This window comes from Equus asinus, chromosome 2, assembly GCF_041296235.1.
Source record: "Equus asinus isolate D_3611 breed Donkey chromosome 2, EquAss-T2T_v2, whole genome shotgun sequence".
Lineage (NCBI taxonomy): Eukaryota > Metazoa > Chordata > Mammalia > Perissodactyla > Equidae > Equus > Equus asinus.
The window spans coordinates 85434358-85449725 of NC_091791.1; the positions used below are offsets into that span (position 1 = coordinate 85434358).

The following is a 15368-nucleotide window of genomic DNA, read 5'->3' on the forward strand; positions in this document are numbered from 1 at the left end:
ACCTCATTGACAGGCAGTGCTGAACTTGAACTGACAAAGCTCAAGTATTTTCCTGAAAGTCTTGCCATCCCTACTCGCCTCTCATGTTCACTGAATAGTTCATTGAATAGTTTAGAATTTGGGAGTAGATTGCATTGTTGCCCTGGTAATAGAAGACGGTAGGATCCTAATCTGTGAGAAGGTAGTGGGATTCTTCCAAAAAGAAGATGTAATTTGTATTACTTGATAGAGGAAAGTGGCTCTTTCCAAGGAGAGGAAAGAGGGCAGATTTCAATACACAGGCACCCCCATAAAAAAGGTTGACTTCTTTATCTTCTCTCTTAGACTCTAGGAATAGTCATATCTAGCATCCAGAGTAACTTTTAGATAGTATTTCCATCCCTTATCCCTAACCTTACACTTACACGTGCACAGACTTGCACAGGTGAAGTCACAGGACATAATGAAGGGCAATAAAGGAGAATGCGTCCTCCTCCATCGCCACATGGCAAGGTTGGGCTCCTTCCCGGAGTTCCATTGATGTTGAGTCTTTCTAGCCAAGAACATGGTATGCTTTTCCAATTGTTTAATTTGATCTTCATGTATTTCAGGAGTGTTTCCCACACATAGGTCTTAGACATTTCTTGTTAAAATATACCTAAGTATTTTTATGTTTTATCATTATTGTAGATGAAGTCTTTGTTTTCGTTATGTCTTCTACTTGGTGTCCTGTTCTATTCTAGTCTATATCTGTGTTTCCTTTTTCTGTATATAAAGACTGTTAAAGTTGTGTGTATTAAATTGCTGGCTAATACTTCAAATACAACATGAAATAGTAGTGACTTCAGAGCCATTGACTTCAGCAGGATTGCCAATGTTTCCTCAATAAATAAGGTGTTAATTTAGGGGCTGGGATAGACAGATATTGAAATACTTGTATACTTATTATGTTTAGGAAGTTTCTGACTTCTATTTTTTTTCAGGGTTTTAAATCATAAGTGGGTGTGAATTTTATCAAATGCCTTTCCAGCATCTCTGGAGAAGTTCATATGACTTTTTTCCCTCAGATATAGTAGTATGTTGGATTACATTGTGGATTTACAGATATTTAACAGTACTTACATTCCTGGAATAAGTCCCACTTAGCCATAACGTATTATTATGTTTTCTAAACTATTCCAAGGTCATATGTTTTTCTGAGAACAAACATTCAAAAGGGTTTTACTATGTGAATTTACCCACAACACTAAAATAAATTTTAAAAAATGAATTAAATGATAATGCACAATATTTTTCTCCCTTTATGTGCTGGTGTAAGGTAGATTATTTTACTTTTTCCAAATATTTACTTCCCCCTTTGCTGCACTGCCCACTGCTATAGGACTTGCATGCCTCCAATGAGATGAGTATTCACCCCACCCACAAGTTGGACTTGTCCGTATGATGAGTTTTGACCAATTGAATGTAAGCAGAGGTGATATATGCCAGGTTTGAGCAGAAACTTTAAGAGATATTGTGAGTTTCAGAATTTATGCAGTCATCAAAAAGATATTGACTCCTTGGGAAGCTTTTTATTTTTTCTGATACTGCCATAAAGCAGAACGTTTTTGAAACTCCTCTTTCGGAATTGCCTTCAGCGTCAGTTTTGAAAATTGTGAATGGGGTCATCAGATCTTCATTTTTTGAAGGTATGCTTACTCTTTGAGAACAACCTAAAGCCATCCACAGCCAAGTGCATCATAATGGTTAAGAGTATGAGTTGAGATTAGACTAGCCCTGTATTCAGATAATAGCTCTGCTCTGTAGTTTCTGTGGCAGTTTACTCAAGGTAATCATCTGTCAATGGGAGCGATGCTGAGGCTGGATATTTTTGGTAACCAGTATTCATTCCCACTCCCTTCTAATCTCTTTGCTGTATCACAGGAGAAAAATACTTTTCCCAGGCTATCTTGCCTCCAGACATCTGAATGGAAGGAGATATTCTCATGTGCAATTTAGACAGGGAGACTGAATCCTTATTACTTCTCTGGGGATGGGCAATAGTGCACAGACGTGTGTGCCCAGGCATTATGAGCTCCTGCAGTGGCCCCAGCCACTCTCCTACACTTACTCACCTTTGTGCTATACATTGACTACGACATTGTGGAGATTTCTTGTGGTTTCCTAACATGGACTGGAGCAGAGTTTCCTGATTCTTTGAACCATAGTGGTGAAGCTGAAAGCTACTGATGACCTTCCATAACTTTTTCTCTTCTAGCTCTACTAATGGCTACTTCCTTATATTAATTCCCAAACTGCTTAGAATACTTAACAAGGTTTCTGTTTTTCTGACTGAACCCTAACTGATTTTTCATAGGATTGCTGAATAAATGAAATGAGATAATGTATTTAAACTGCTTAAGATGGTACCCCAAAATATTATTACTATTAGGAAAGTGATCAAAATGGGCAATATGTCCTTAGGTCAAAAAAGATGTGTGACTATCTAGATGAAATTGATATTCACACAAGGATCTGAAGACAATTCCAAAAGAGAACTTAGGCTTACTAAAGGAAAACTATCTCCTGGAAACCCTACTTTTTAAAAAACAGGAGTCACTTGGATGGATAAGTTTAGATATGTTGGTTGTTACAAAGTTCATTAATTTGTAACCATGCCTTGGAGTATTGTACTCAGATCTCCCGTCTATGCCAGAGAACATGAGGATTGTGAATCAGAGGAAGAAAAAATCTCCCACCACCATCTTTTCTACCACTTCTCCTCCTCCTCAAGCCCCAGGAACAGGGAAGAACTGAACCGAACAACACCTTCCAATTTTAATTGCTTCCCATAATTATCGTCCTGAGAGCCAACGACACCAGACAAAAATCCAGCCGTTCCTTGCACCTTGGGAATGGATTCACCTTCTTCACGTTTGATGTGGGTGCCCAGGCTTCCTAGACAACAAGGAAAGGAGTTGGGGAGTAGAGTGGGCCTCATTAAGGGCGGAATAGCTATCATATATCTGTAAATGTGGAGCACTGGAGACGTCTCATTCCAGCAAATGACTGAGCGCATGGGTTGAGGAATGAAAGTGCCTAAAGGGGGAGAAAATAACGTAGAAAGAAGAAGGAGGACACTCAGTATAAACTTTGAGGAAGTTGCAATCTTGTGGAAGAGGGACTCTGCTGTCGAGTATCAACTGAACAATTTACCAGTTAACAGTGGGGCGCTCATCAGCTCCTACTGTTTCAAGGATTGCCTGAGATAATTCAGTCATGTAAATCACAAGCTGTTGATGTGTTCGTTCTGCATCTACATAAATACTATATAATATGCAATAAGAAGAGAAACAGATGTGCCTGTGTGTTAGCTAGAAGTTGCTCTATTTTAATCATAGTAAGAAAAGGGAAGAAAAGTGTTTTTATTTTCACTGTTTATTTCACTGTTTGAGATCTGAGCTGAGGGAATCCGATATATTCTTGTTTTATGTAGTGATCCGTATGTTTAAGTTTCTTCATCTGCGGAGAGAGATAATAGTACCTACCTTGCAGGGCTGCTGTTAGAATTAAGACTGTTTATGCAAATCGTTTGGAAGGTCCCTGCTGTCTACAGCACCATGTCGCTGCTGTCCTTCACATCAAAACTCCTCCTGAGGGTTGTTAATTCTTGCAGTCTCTCGTGACGTCCTCTCCTTTTCTCCTCTCAGACCTCTCTCTCTTTGAGCTATTTCTCTGGCCATCCTTGTTCTTACACTGTTCTATGCCTTCAAATACCATCTATGTGGTATGACTCCTCAATCCAACTTAAACTCATACTGCCTACTGAACCTCTCCACTTCCATGTCTAATAAGCATCTCAACTCAACATGGCCAAACTACTGATACCCCAACCTCTTCCCCACACCCCCCCCGCACACAACAAATCCTCTCTTCCCCAAGGCCTTCTCTCTCTCAATAAATGATATTACCTTTTACCCACTTGCTCAGGCCCGAAACCTAGAGCATATATTTGATTGCCTTCCTTCCCTCATCCTCTTAACAAATGAGCTTAAATTAGGTAAGTAAAGACCAGGATTCAAGGCTCAGAGGACAGCCATGAGCAAAGGCCCATGAGAAATTAGAAGGACAGTTGAGAAATGGTGAGTAACCCAGAGCAATTGGAAGTAAGTAGTTCAGGATGAGTTTGCAAGCATAGTTTGGTTACAGACAATGTTCATCCTTAAATAAAAACTTTACCCTTTGGGCAACAGCAAATCATGGAAGGATTTTGATCCTGATCTGACCATCGGGTTAGGAAGATAACTTTGACCATGATTTTAAGTTGTGAGAAATTTAAGACAGAGAAACTAAGTAGAAACCTACAGCAATAGTTCAAGTAAGTATGACAAGAATCTGAACTAGAGAGTAGATACAGAGAAGGAGCAAGATATAAAAACTTGCAATAGTAAAAGCAATAAGACTTGCCTGATTAGGTATGGGATGAGGAAGAGGAGAGGCATAAGGTAATTATGAGAGTTTCAGACAGTGTTTCTTGGAAGGTGGAAGTGCTAGGAACTGAGGCAAAGAACAGCTAAACAGTAGACAGATTTTTAGAAGGAAAAAAAAGGAAGCTGTTTCTAGCCACGTTGAGTTCGAGTTGCCTGGATTGTAGTGATGGAAATGTCCAGGAAAGTCTAAAGCTAAGAAAAGAGGACAAAACCAGAGAGTAATTTGAGGGTATTGAGCCAGACACAGTTTTGAATTTGGGGCCTAATCCAGTATCTAACATATAGTGAGTGCTCAATAAATATTGTCAATTGAATCTTATACCTTTGGGAATGATCACTATAAAGAGATATTAAAATTGTTGGAGTAAATGAAACTACCCAGTGAGAAAGGAAATCTGAGGACAAGGCCTGGAGGTATCCATCTTTTAAGCATGAGAAAGAACTATCATGTAGCAAGACTGATGTAGGATGAGACCATTGGAGAATGTAGTATCATGGAACCCAAGAGAGAAGGCAGCTTCAACAAGGAAGAGGTTTGTATCCACACTGGACATTCTTACCTAAACGTAGAGTAGAATGAGGGCTGATAAAATGCTATTGCATTTAGCAGATCATGTGTAAAACATGTTTTAATGAAGTAGTGGGAACAGAAACCACATCGCAGGGGCTACAGAATGAGTGTGTGATATGAGAGCACAATGATGCAGAAATACCATACAGTACTGAGTCTTTGTGAAATATTACAGACGTTTCCATGGTCAAATTTCATAGTTCTCTGATAGTTGTATGGGCATTAATGAATCTTTTAGTCCTTCTGTCCACGCATATAACCATTTCTTACGAGCAAGTGAAATATGCACGTTATGACAGCTCTACTCAGCTTTCCATCATGGTTCAAAACCAAAGCATAAATTTTACCCCACCAACATCATTTGCCTGTCATGAGGGCATCACATGTCTGCCCCAGGAAATGTCTGGGGAATAAAAGCTTTCACTCTGTGTGCCTTTGTAAATGTTTCTCCTAATGTGGGAAGTCTTTCAGTAGTTCAAGCAGATCCTTTACTTCCTCTAAGGAGAGAGGGATCTCTTTATCATTGAAGGAAAACATCATGGGAGAGTGAGTCATATTCTCTTGACAGCATAACAAAATGAAAATATGAACTAAGCAGGTTGAAAGAGATTATAGGAATCTTCTTAGTGACTATGACTTCAGATTTGCCATAACTATCATGAATGAATAGATGATTAACAAGAAAGAGGTTTAACAAGAGAGAGAATGGGGATGAGGGTATGGTGGGGAGAGCAAGTAAATGATTCAATGTTAGCTTCCACCCTCCCCAACTGAGTCACTTTCAATTCCCCATGTGGCTGCTCTAATATCACCCCCAAGGACACTTGCTTTAGGGCAATCCTCCCACTGGCCTGTGCCCTGCCTGCCTTTGGAATTCTACCCTGGCCTCGTGGCACAGCACGGATGCTGAGGGCAAGGACCAGGCCTGATGCCTCAGCACTGCCCTGCCCATACCTACTTTTGCTAGTGGGACAGAAACATGAAAGGTACACTGGAACACCAAATAAACAACTTCATTGTGACTTTATAGACTAGCTGAGAATGTTCCTCACAGCTGAGACATACCCGTGCTGCATCTGTGTCATTATGTGAAAGGACTCAGGATCTTTCTAGCATAAAATATCCAGATGCCTTACTCCGTTCAGTGCTCCATTCCCTCGAGGTTAAGGTCTCCATGGTAATTGCCAGCTCCTCCCCTGGGAGACACGCCTTTCTACGCTTGCCCTTCAAAGTGAAAACCCCACTTAGCAGGACACCACTTGGCGCATGCCCTCTGCTTTTCTGACTTTCTTTGTGTCAAAAGTAATAAATCAGAGATTGTTTTCTGTGCATTGTGTAGTACTGGCCATTGCACAAAGGTCTTTTCCATTTTCTTTTTATTTTTCATAGGTTGCAACACGTCATTTGCCTCCCTCGGACCTCGCGATTATTTTTTTAGCATCTCCTGTATTTTCTGAGAGTGCGTTGTTTTCTTGTCATTTTCATTTTTTTAAACATCCTCTTCATACCTCCACAAGCGTCTTCCCCACAGCGTGTATTATCAAGTTCAGTGTGTATTATCTCCAGTTCTCCTCCTGTTCCTCCGTCAGGAAGTTCTTACTCGTCCTGCTTGTAAAGGATGGAACTCTCTGGGCCCACACAAAGCATCAGACGCTTCCATCCCGGGGAAGAAAGACTGTGGCATGGGCTTTTTATTTACTAAAGGCTTATACGAAAGCAGAGTAAAGGCTCTGTTCCCAGTGTCCCCAGCTGTGTGGTTGTTACAGATGCTGTTGTCCTGCTGAGAGCTGGAGCCCCCACTGAACGTGGAGATAAATGCCCCCATCCAGTGTGGGTAAAGGAAGAAAGTGCTTTAGAACCCCTGTGAGTTCACTCTGGAGCTCTCAGTAATCAGGAACCGCCACTTTTCCTTTCTCCTTGAAAGAGGAATTGCAAATAAATGAGGTCAGAAAAAGAGATCTAAAGAATAAAAGCCCCTAGTGGGAAGTTTTCGTAAAAATTAAGAAAATAGGTCATTGAAGTTGGGTGGAGGTAAGAGAGAATAGCAAATCAGGGGGACCGGTATTGAAATGTCCCTTTGGGGCACATGTTGTTTAAGGGTGCAAACTTGCAAGGAGTAGTAAATAAGTCCTAGAGAATAGTGCACAGCATAGCAAATACAGATAATAATGCATTATAATCACCAAACTTGCTAAGAGACTAGAACTTAATGATTCCAATCACTGAAAAGAAAGGATCATTACGTAACATGATAGAGATGCTAATTATCACAATGATGGCAATCATATTACAACACATAAACGTATGAAATTAACATGCTGTACATCTTCAATTTGCACAATGTTCTATGTCAAATACATTTCAATTTAAAAAAATGTCAAAATGCACCATTGGGAAGGAGACCAAAAACTGGAGTCTAGAATCTGCATTCCCACATTGCTTAGGGACCAAGCAATGAAATGGGTGAAATGGGTGGGGGGCCAGGCTGTGGAAGAAGTGCTCTGGCCATGGTCATCCTAAGCCAAGTTCAGGTTGGTGTACAATTCCGTATGCTGGGGAGGATGCTTGAGAAAAACTTTCGGGTTCTTATGAGTATTTACCCCTCAGCTATGCTGGGCTCAGTAAATTAAAGTTATCCACAGCACTTTCGCTTCCAACCTTTCATGTTCTCCTGAGTGTCCGAGACCACCACGGGGATTGGGGAAGGAGTGTGGACAGAGCCAAAAATTGGGAACACTCCTTTTGATACCAACAGCAACAATCACCACCAGCATCTGAACTGCCCAGTACACCTCAGGAGTTATTCTCTTTAGGATGGGCACAGCCATCTTGGCTGGGCTGCATTCCCCTTTAGACTGATTCTGTTCACTCCTTATATTAGAAGAAACCTTTCATATACACTGACTTCTTTGAGTTTTTCCACAACGCTCAAAAGCAGGCTTTATGATTATCAACTTCATTTTGCAGATGTTCAAATGAAGCATCAAGAAGACAAGTGGTCAACCTAAAGTCACACAGCTGGCAAGTGGAAAACGACTCAGTCCAGACCTTTGGTCTTTAAATTCTGGACTCCTGCGTGACCCTACACTTTTTACCTGGAGACAAAATAGCATGGGCAAAGACCAACAAGAGCAGTATCGATGAAGATCAGCGAAATACAGCTGCGGAGTCCACGCTGCTCATTTTAAATGGTAGGAATTGTCCAACTGTGGCCTGGCTGATGTGGTTATTGTGGATATAGTCACGATGAGAGGAAACACCACAAAATCAATTAAGCCAATTAACACCTGGTTGGGAATTCCCCCAGCAGAGGAATGGCTGCTTGTAGCACTGGTTATTGTCTTCAATTCATTCCTTAATGCAAGTTTCAATTCAACTGTGGCGCTCTTTCTTACCTTTGTCCTAGTATTCTCACTCCTGGGAATTTCTGCTGGGGACATAAGTCAAAGGGAAGAAAAAGCTATGTGTATGGAGATGTCATTGCAGCTTTATCTATAACAGCAAAATATTGAAAGATTTAATGCCCAATTACATAGGAATATCTAAGTTATGCTAGATCAATTTGATAGAATATTATGCAGCAATAAATACAAGGGTTATAACAATTATATAACAAGATGGAAAGACTATAATATTAAATATTAAAAGAAGAAGAAAAAATACACTGGCTATAGTTTGGTGAAAATATGTTTTTGTAAGGACAAAGATTGAAAAGATAAAGATAGTGAGTTATACATGAATATTTTTAAACAATTTCTTTTAAATGTTGTCCTCACAAATAAAAATCAAATAGAAAACACAAAATAATAAATAACTGTTGCTCAGTATTAACCGAACTGCCATTGTGTGCCTGTGTGTCTGTATGTGCATGTGTGTAGTCTAATAATGTATCATATCAATTTAAAGTCAAGATTCCTGCAAGTTAACACTCAGCATTTTCATTAGTAAGCTTTTTAACCTCTGTGGTTGTAAATTCATCCATCTATAGGAAGAGTAATTTTTATAGTAGGCGTTCAATAAACGTTTCTGAGTGAATGAATGCATAGGCAATAGGAAGAGATCATACTCCTGTGAGGGACACGCACCTCGTTTCTAACAGACTTTTTTCAAACTCTTGAGGAAGGGAGAGGCAGAGTCACGAAGTTCTTCTGTGTTCTTGTAATGAGGGAGGCAAAGATATTTTCTGGACTGTCCTCACTCTGGTGTCTGTCATAACTTCCTCTCTACAGCGTGGAAGTGTGTGTCAGGTGTACATTTAAAAGCATATCTATTTGAATAAAACACTCATTGCATAAGTAGCTCCTAAGGGACAGTGGGGAACCGATGTGACTCCATGCCCCCACTCCCCACTCTGCCCACACAACCAACACAACACATGGGTCCCTCTGGTCCAGGGTTCCAAGAAAGGAGGCTTTACGAAACTGCCCAACCCGGAGGAGAACTGGGATTCCTGAGTGGGTTGATTTTGGGTATTAAACCACCCAACATAGTTAAAGTGTCAAAACAAAATTCATTTCTCGTCTTCAAAATGATAATAATTACAATGACAATGGTACTTACTTTCCTTCAAATCATTGGATCACAAAATGGTCACAGTCATCTTTTATCACCAGGACCTGGCATGCTCTCTAGCACTGTGCTGGGCACAGAGTGGATGCTGGAGTGGACGAATTCTGTGCCAGCACCAGGGGACTCGGCCTGTGTGCCCCCTCTACCCAAGGGCCCACTCTCAATCTCCACAATTATGGTGTTTTCTTAAAGAAATCATTTTTTGAATAAGTAGATATAAGCAATTGGTAGAAAATTTTTAAAAGAAGAACAGTATGTAGGAAAAATAAGTCTCCTTCCTGTCCCCTTTTCCTAAGCCACCGGGTCCCTTTCCAGTGATATCTCTGTAGATACAAGCATACATGTGTTGAAAGATTTTTTGGAAATTCAAAGCATTCCATAGTGTAGATGTACCATAATTTATTTAAACAGTTTACTATTGATGAAAATGTAGGTGGTTTCTCATTTTTGCTTTTACAAATAATGGTCCTGTTAAAAAATAAGCTGAGGCATATTAAACTGTTTAAGAGTTTGTTTGAGTAAAAATCAGTTCGAATCAGGCAGCATCAAACCGGAAGTGGTTAGGAGCGCTCCCCTGACAGCAGCTCGAGGAGACATTTACAGAAGAAAGGCGGAAGCCAAGCAAGGACGTTCATTATTGATTGGTTGTGGCTTAAAGCCTAGTGGGCTGTTTGTGACTGATTGTCCTTGTTTCGATTTCCTAACCTTGAAGCATTCATGGGCTTAGGTTTTAATTTGCTTCTATCGGCCTCCACGGTGTTAGAGCCACCTCTGTCTAAAGGCCTCCTTGTTTAATTAATTTAACGGTACAAATGTACAATTCTGCACATGTGTGTATCCACCTGTAGTTTAAGTGCCTAGGTGAGGAATTGCTAGAGGGATGAAACAGAGAGTGGATATTGAGGATATCCAGATATCTATGACTCAGCAGGGACGAGGGAATATTTATGTCATGTCATTTACAAAGAGTTGACAGTTTATGATGACTTCCTCTCCGAAAGTTTAATGTGTCTAGTTATTCAGTTCTACTCTTACGTCCACCTTAAAATTTCCTTCATCTAAGACTTACACATTTCTTATTTAATTTTATTCCTAGCTGTTTTCTCTTTATTTTTGTTGCTATTGAAAATAGAGTCTTTTTCTTATACTTTATCTTCCAATTATTGTTTAGATATGTAAAGCCTGTTGATTTTGGTATATTAATTGTATTAATTGTGTAAAACTTTTTCTCTTAATTGTCTTAGGTTTTCTAGCTTATCATTACGCCATCTGTAGATATTAATGTTGTATCTCCTCCTTTCCAAATTATAGCCCTCATTTATTTTTCTTGCCTAACTGAATGAGCCAGTATCTCCAGTAAAGCATTACCAGTGATATTGGTGGCAGCTTTGTCCTGTTCCTCACTTTAGTTCTATTGTTTTCTGATTGGTTGATATCTGAAAGTAAACACATACACAATTTTAAAGCATTGCTTGATTAGGAACGTTTTGTGTGAAGTAAGCAATTGTCCAGTTAATCATCCTGTAACAAAAACATGGGATGAATAAACCTGATAAGTTTTTCTATCATCCATACCCCAGAAGACAAAAAAAAAAAAGTTAAAGGTGCACCATGCTTGAATATCAGTTTTAATTTCATGTAACAAAAAGTAAACTTCATGAAGCAATAAATTATATGACAAAATTCAAAGATTAGACAAGGTGAGGATGTTAAAAATAAAAGTATCGAGTCACTTAGACAAAAAGGCATTGACCAATGAGTGCTAGGTTGCTCTCTCGAATGCTTTCTGAAAAACACCAGTTGGATGGGGATTTTCAAGAAAACGTGCCCCGCGTTAGGCAGTAAGTGGTTGCTCCTGGCAAGGCTGTTGTGGTGGATTGGGAATGAATGGTTGGTTGGGACAGTGGTGGGTGGGCAGGTGGGCTTCAGCCTGTCTGAGCCCAGCCTTGACGGCCGCGGGACAGTGGGGCTCACCTCCGGCAGTGGGAAGTCAAGATTCCCGAGGCTCAGTTTCTCTGACTCTCCAGGAAGGACTCCCAAGGCGACCACAAGTTCTTAAGTGAACTAGTAAGTTCCATGGCTCAAAGTCCCAAAAAGACATTAAAGGCACTTTAGAAAGAACACCAGTTACGAGCATTCTACCTATCTCCAAGTGCTACTGTTGCTTCACTGCTTACCAGCTCTGTGCCTTGAGGAAGTTAATTAGTTTCCTAAGGCTCAGTTTGGCCATCTACAAACACCCACATCCTAAGGTTGCTATAAGAATTAACGGTGATAATGACTTTAAAGGTCTTAGGACATCCCAGCACATACACACGAGCCCTTACATGTTCCCCGGATGGGCAGACCACCCCGATGGCAGAGGAAGAAAACTTTCTTATATTCATATGATTTGGGGAAGGATCATTTTGATCTTGAAATTTCAGGAAGTTGGAAGGAACTGAGGCTGTTACAGACTGAGAAGGTGCCCCAACTCGGGCTGCTGAAAGATAAACCGGCAGCCATTTCAACGCCAGCGTCTCAGCACGCGGGGCCATGTAATGTATCATTTATTCTCTCACACTGTGGCACAGGCAGATGAGCATCGAAGTCACCACTTTCAATCTGCCCTTTGGCTTGTGGTCTTGACTGTCTCCATAAAAGTTTAAACTGTAATTGTTGTTGTCTTGTTGCTTTTAAACTCAAGCCTTAATTTCTTTTTATGTTGCCCTCACAAAAACTGCCCTGTATTATTGTTTGAGGTAAATGGTCCTGGGTCTTCTGTGGTCACAGTAGCCAAAGAGGGGGTTTGTCCTGAGACAGCTGTGTGGCCAGCGGAGGACCCCTGGCCTTTAGCAAGCTTCCTGACTGACTCAGACACCAGCAAAGGCTAGAGATGAGTTGCAGCACATGGTTAAAGCATCATTCACCTGCCCCAGTACTTAAACTTGGTCAGGCCTCTCAACAAGGAAAGGAACACATTGTCCACTGAGGGTCCCAGAGAACCCTTATTTGGGGGGCCACTCAGAGCAGTTATCAGCTTCCAGGCTTTTCAAATACATCAGGACCTCACAGAATTATTCATGATGATGCCTGAGTAACACAAAACACTTGGGGCAGTGACTGTGAACATGCCTTCCATCTGGGAGGCTTTTTAAAATGACGCACGTCAAACTACGGATTCCTTATGGACAATACGGGCAGTTCTGACTCTTCCCAAGTTTTGCTTTACTGGAATCAATTTAAAGATTCAAGGATTTCAAGTGCCATGTGATGAGTACATAATAATTTTTAGCTATAGTTATAAATAATTCAGGAATTTGGTCCATCATCAAAAAACCAAGAATTCCTGGAACAAACCGATTATACTTATTAAAATATGTATCATATATTTTCAAAAATGCTGAAGATAAAACTGTAGAGAACACAACCAGCAAATTGACAATGAGCAAATTCAAACACTGTGCTTTGCTCTGTTCCCTGAACCGTGGCCAATGGCTGGCGTGAGCCAGGGCATCTCCTTGACTGAGGACAGCAGCTCTGCACAGCACGGGAGCCCCAGCAAAGCACCAGCTGCCTTCTGAAAATGACAGTGTGACTTCAGGAAGTGGCAAAAATTGTCTCATGTGCATAGATCCTAACGGAGGCAGGAGCTGCGCTCTTTCTGTAAGTATAAACGAGAACAGAAGTGCAAAAAGAGCAATTAGTCAATTAAACTCACCAAACTGTGGCAAATAGTTATTAAGCTCAACACTGCAAAAGTCAGGGTTTGGTCTCTAACACACACACATACAAGTGACGCAAACCAGGATTGGGACCACGACTTCCCCCGAGAACACAGTGCCGCACAACACTAGATTGGCAGGAGATTAATAGGATTTAAGTGAAAAAAAATCTATGATCCATTAAACTTGGGAAGTTTGGGGTTGCACAAAATCAAGCAGATTTCTTTACTATAAGCTCTGTCACAGGCTAATATGCTAATGTGCACTGTGGCTCTCCAAGCGGAAATTACGGCATGGCATATTTCCCAAACGTACTTGACGGAAGGGGGACCCCTTCATTTGTGGAGCATTTCTCAGAGGCTGTTTTCCTCAGTGCGCTTTACAAAGTGCTGCCTAATTGAACTCAGCCTGTTTCACAGCTGCCTCAGCAGGAGGGGCCCCGCAATGCCCCATGTGACTGAGTACTGCATGGCTGTACTGAGTATGCAGTGCCTTATTGAGTATGCAACTCCTTACTGAGTCCTACACTATCTTAGTGAATACTGTGCTGCCTTACTGAATACTGCACTGCCTACCTAGTACTGCACTGCCTTACTGACTACTACACTGCCTACCTAGTACCACACTGCCTATCTAGTACTGCACTGCTTTATTGAATACTGCACTACCTACCTAGTACTGCACTGCCTTACTGAGTACTACACTGGCTACCTAGTACTGCACTGCCTTACTGAGTAATACACAGCTTATCTAGTACTGCACTGCTTTATTGAATACTGCATTACCTACCTAGTACTGCACTGCCTTACTGAGTACTACACTGCCTACCCAGTACTGCACTGCCTTACTGAGTACAGCACTGCCTACCCTGTACCGCACTGCCTTATTAAGTACTGGACTGCCTACCTAGTACTGCATTGTCTTACTGACTACCACACTGCCTACCTAGTACTGCACTGCCTTACTGAATACTACACTACCTACCCTGTACTGCACTGCCTTACTGAGTACTGCACTGCTTCACTAAGTCCCGAACTACCTTGCAAGTACTGCACTATCACACTGAGTATGTACTGTCTTACTGAATACTACACTGCACTCGGATTTCCAAGTCTATGTCCTCCCTGACACCGTGTGGAACAGGTGTAGGAGGAAAGTAAGAGGTTCAAGAGTTTAAACATGTTGCCTGATCCATTTATGTCCCCACCACCTTCCCACTCTCCCAGTAGGTGAATTTCAGAATATCCTGATGGAACATCAGGGACCCTTTCTGTAGAGTCGGGCATCGCCACAACAGGAAAACCAAAAGCCTGCACATCACTGATAGGCTGTCACTTTAAAACAATATCTTTAGGAATTTTTCATATTAATGCTTCTGAGATTACAGTGAGTCACAGGAGAAGTAAGGTGAAAAGCTGTTGATTCCAGACTCTAGGGTTAATTAGCTCCCTTATTCCACACGCCTGTAGGAAAGTGTAATAGGTATGGTGAGAGGGATTTATGTTAGGTTCCCTTTTTATCGGTTCTTGAATCGAGAGAGATTTTAATTGCAGCAAAAAGCAAGATGGTACAGGAAAAGAGACATTTTTCTAGCAGAATTCATGCCAGCTTCTCTCTAATGGGGGCTGAGATGAAAAGCTTTTCAAGTCCTGTGCAGGATGCTCCTGTTAATGACACAGTCAAGGTGCCTCTGACTGACATTTAGAGGGAGATTCAGCAGACCCATCCCCCCTCCATGGTCCAATGTGCAGACTTCCCATCTCAGCCTCAGGAGAGCGAATGTGATCCACCTTTCTACCGAGAGACCTCGAAGCTCTGTGTCTCCATAATTGATTCAGGCACATTGGTTACGCGGGGGAGGTGAGAGCAGCCCCCTGAGCATCCATATTGATGATGTGGTCACTCACCCTCCTTCCCCTATCCTGTCATGCCTCAGGCCTGTGCTTCCCAGACACCAGCTGTCACACAGGAAGCTGCAGCCTCTCTTTCTCCTGCCTCCTTTGCTGGCTGGAGCTGCAGGATCATGGCCTGCAGAGTTTCCTTCACCATCTGGAGCTCCCTCTTGAGAGACTGTGA

At 41.4% G+C, this 15368-nt stretch overlaps 1 protein-coding gene across 18 annotated transcripts in view; it reads right to left on the reverse strand.

The window, feature by feature from the left end:
• Positions 1–6377: 6377 nt before the first annotated feature.
• The window catches only part of DISC1 (DISC1 scaffold protein), a 395918-nt gene continuing 386927 nt past the window's right edge, over positions 6378–15368 (reverse strand). For 2 of the 18 annotated variants that reach the window (XR_011496343.1, XR_011496334.1), the window contains one exon: positions 6378–11024. Coding sequence is in view for 1 of the 18 variants with exons in the window: in XM_070492665.1 (XP_070348766.1) it covers positions 15225–15363 (139 nt within the window). In the remaining 17 variants the exon portion in view is untranslated. The other 16 variants (XR_011496339.1, XR_011496345.1, XR_011496332.1 and 13 more) reach the window with 16 other exon arrangements.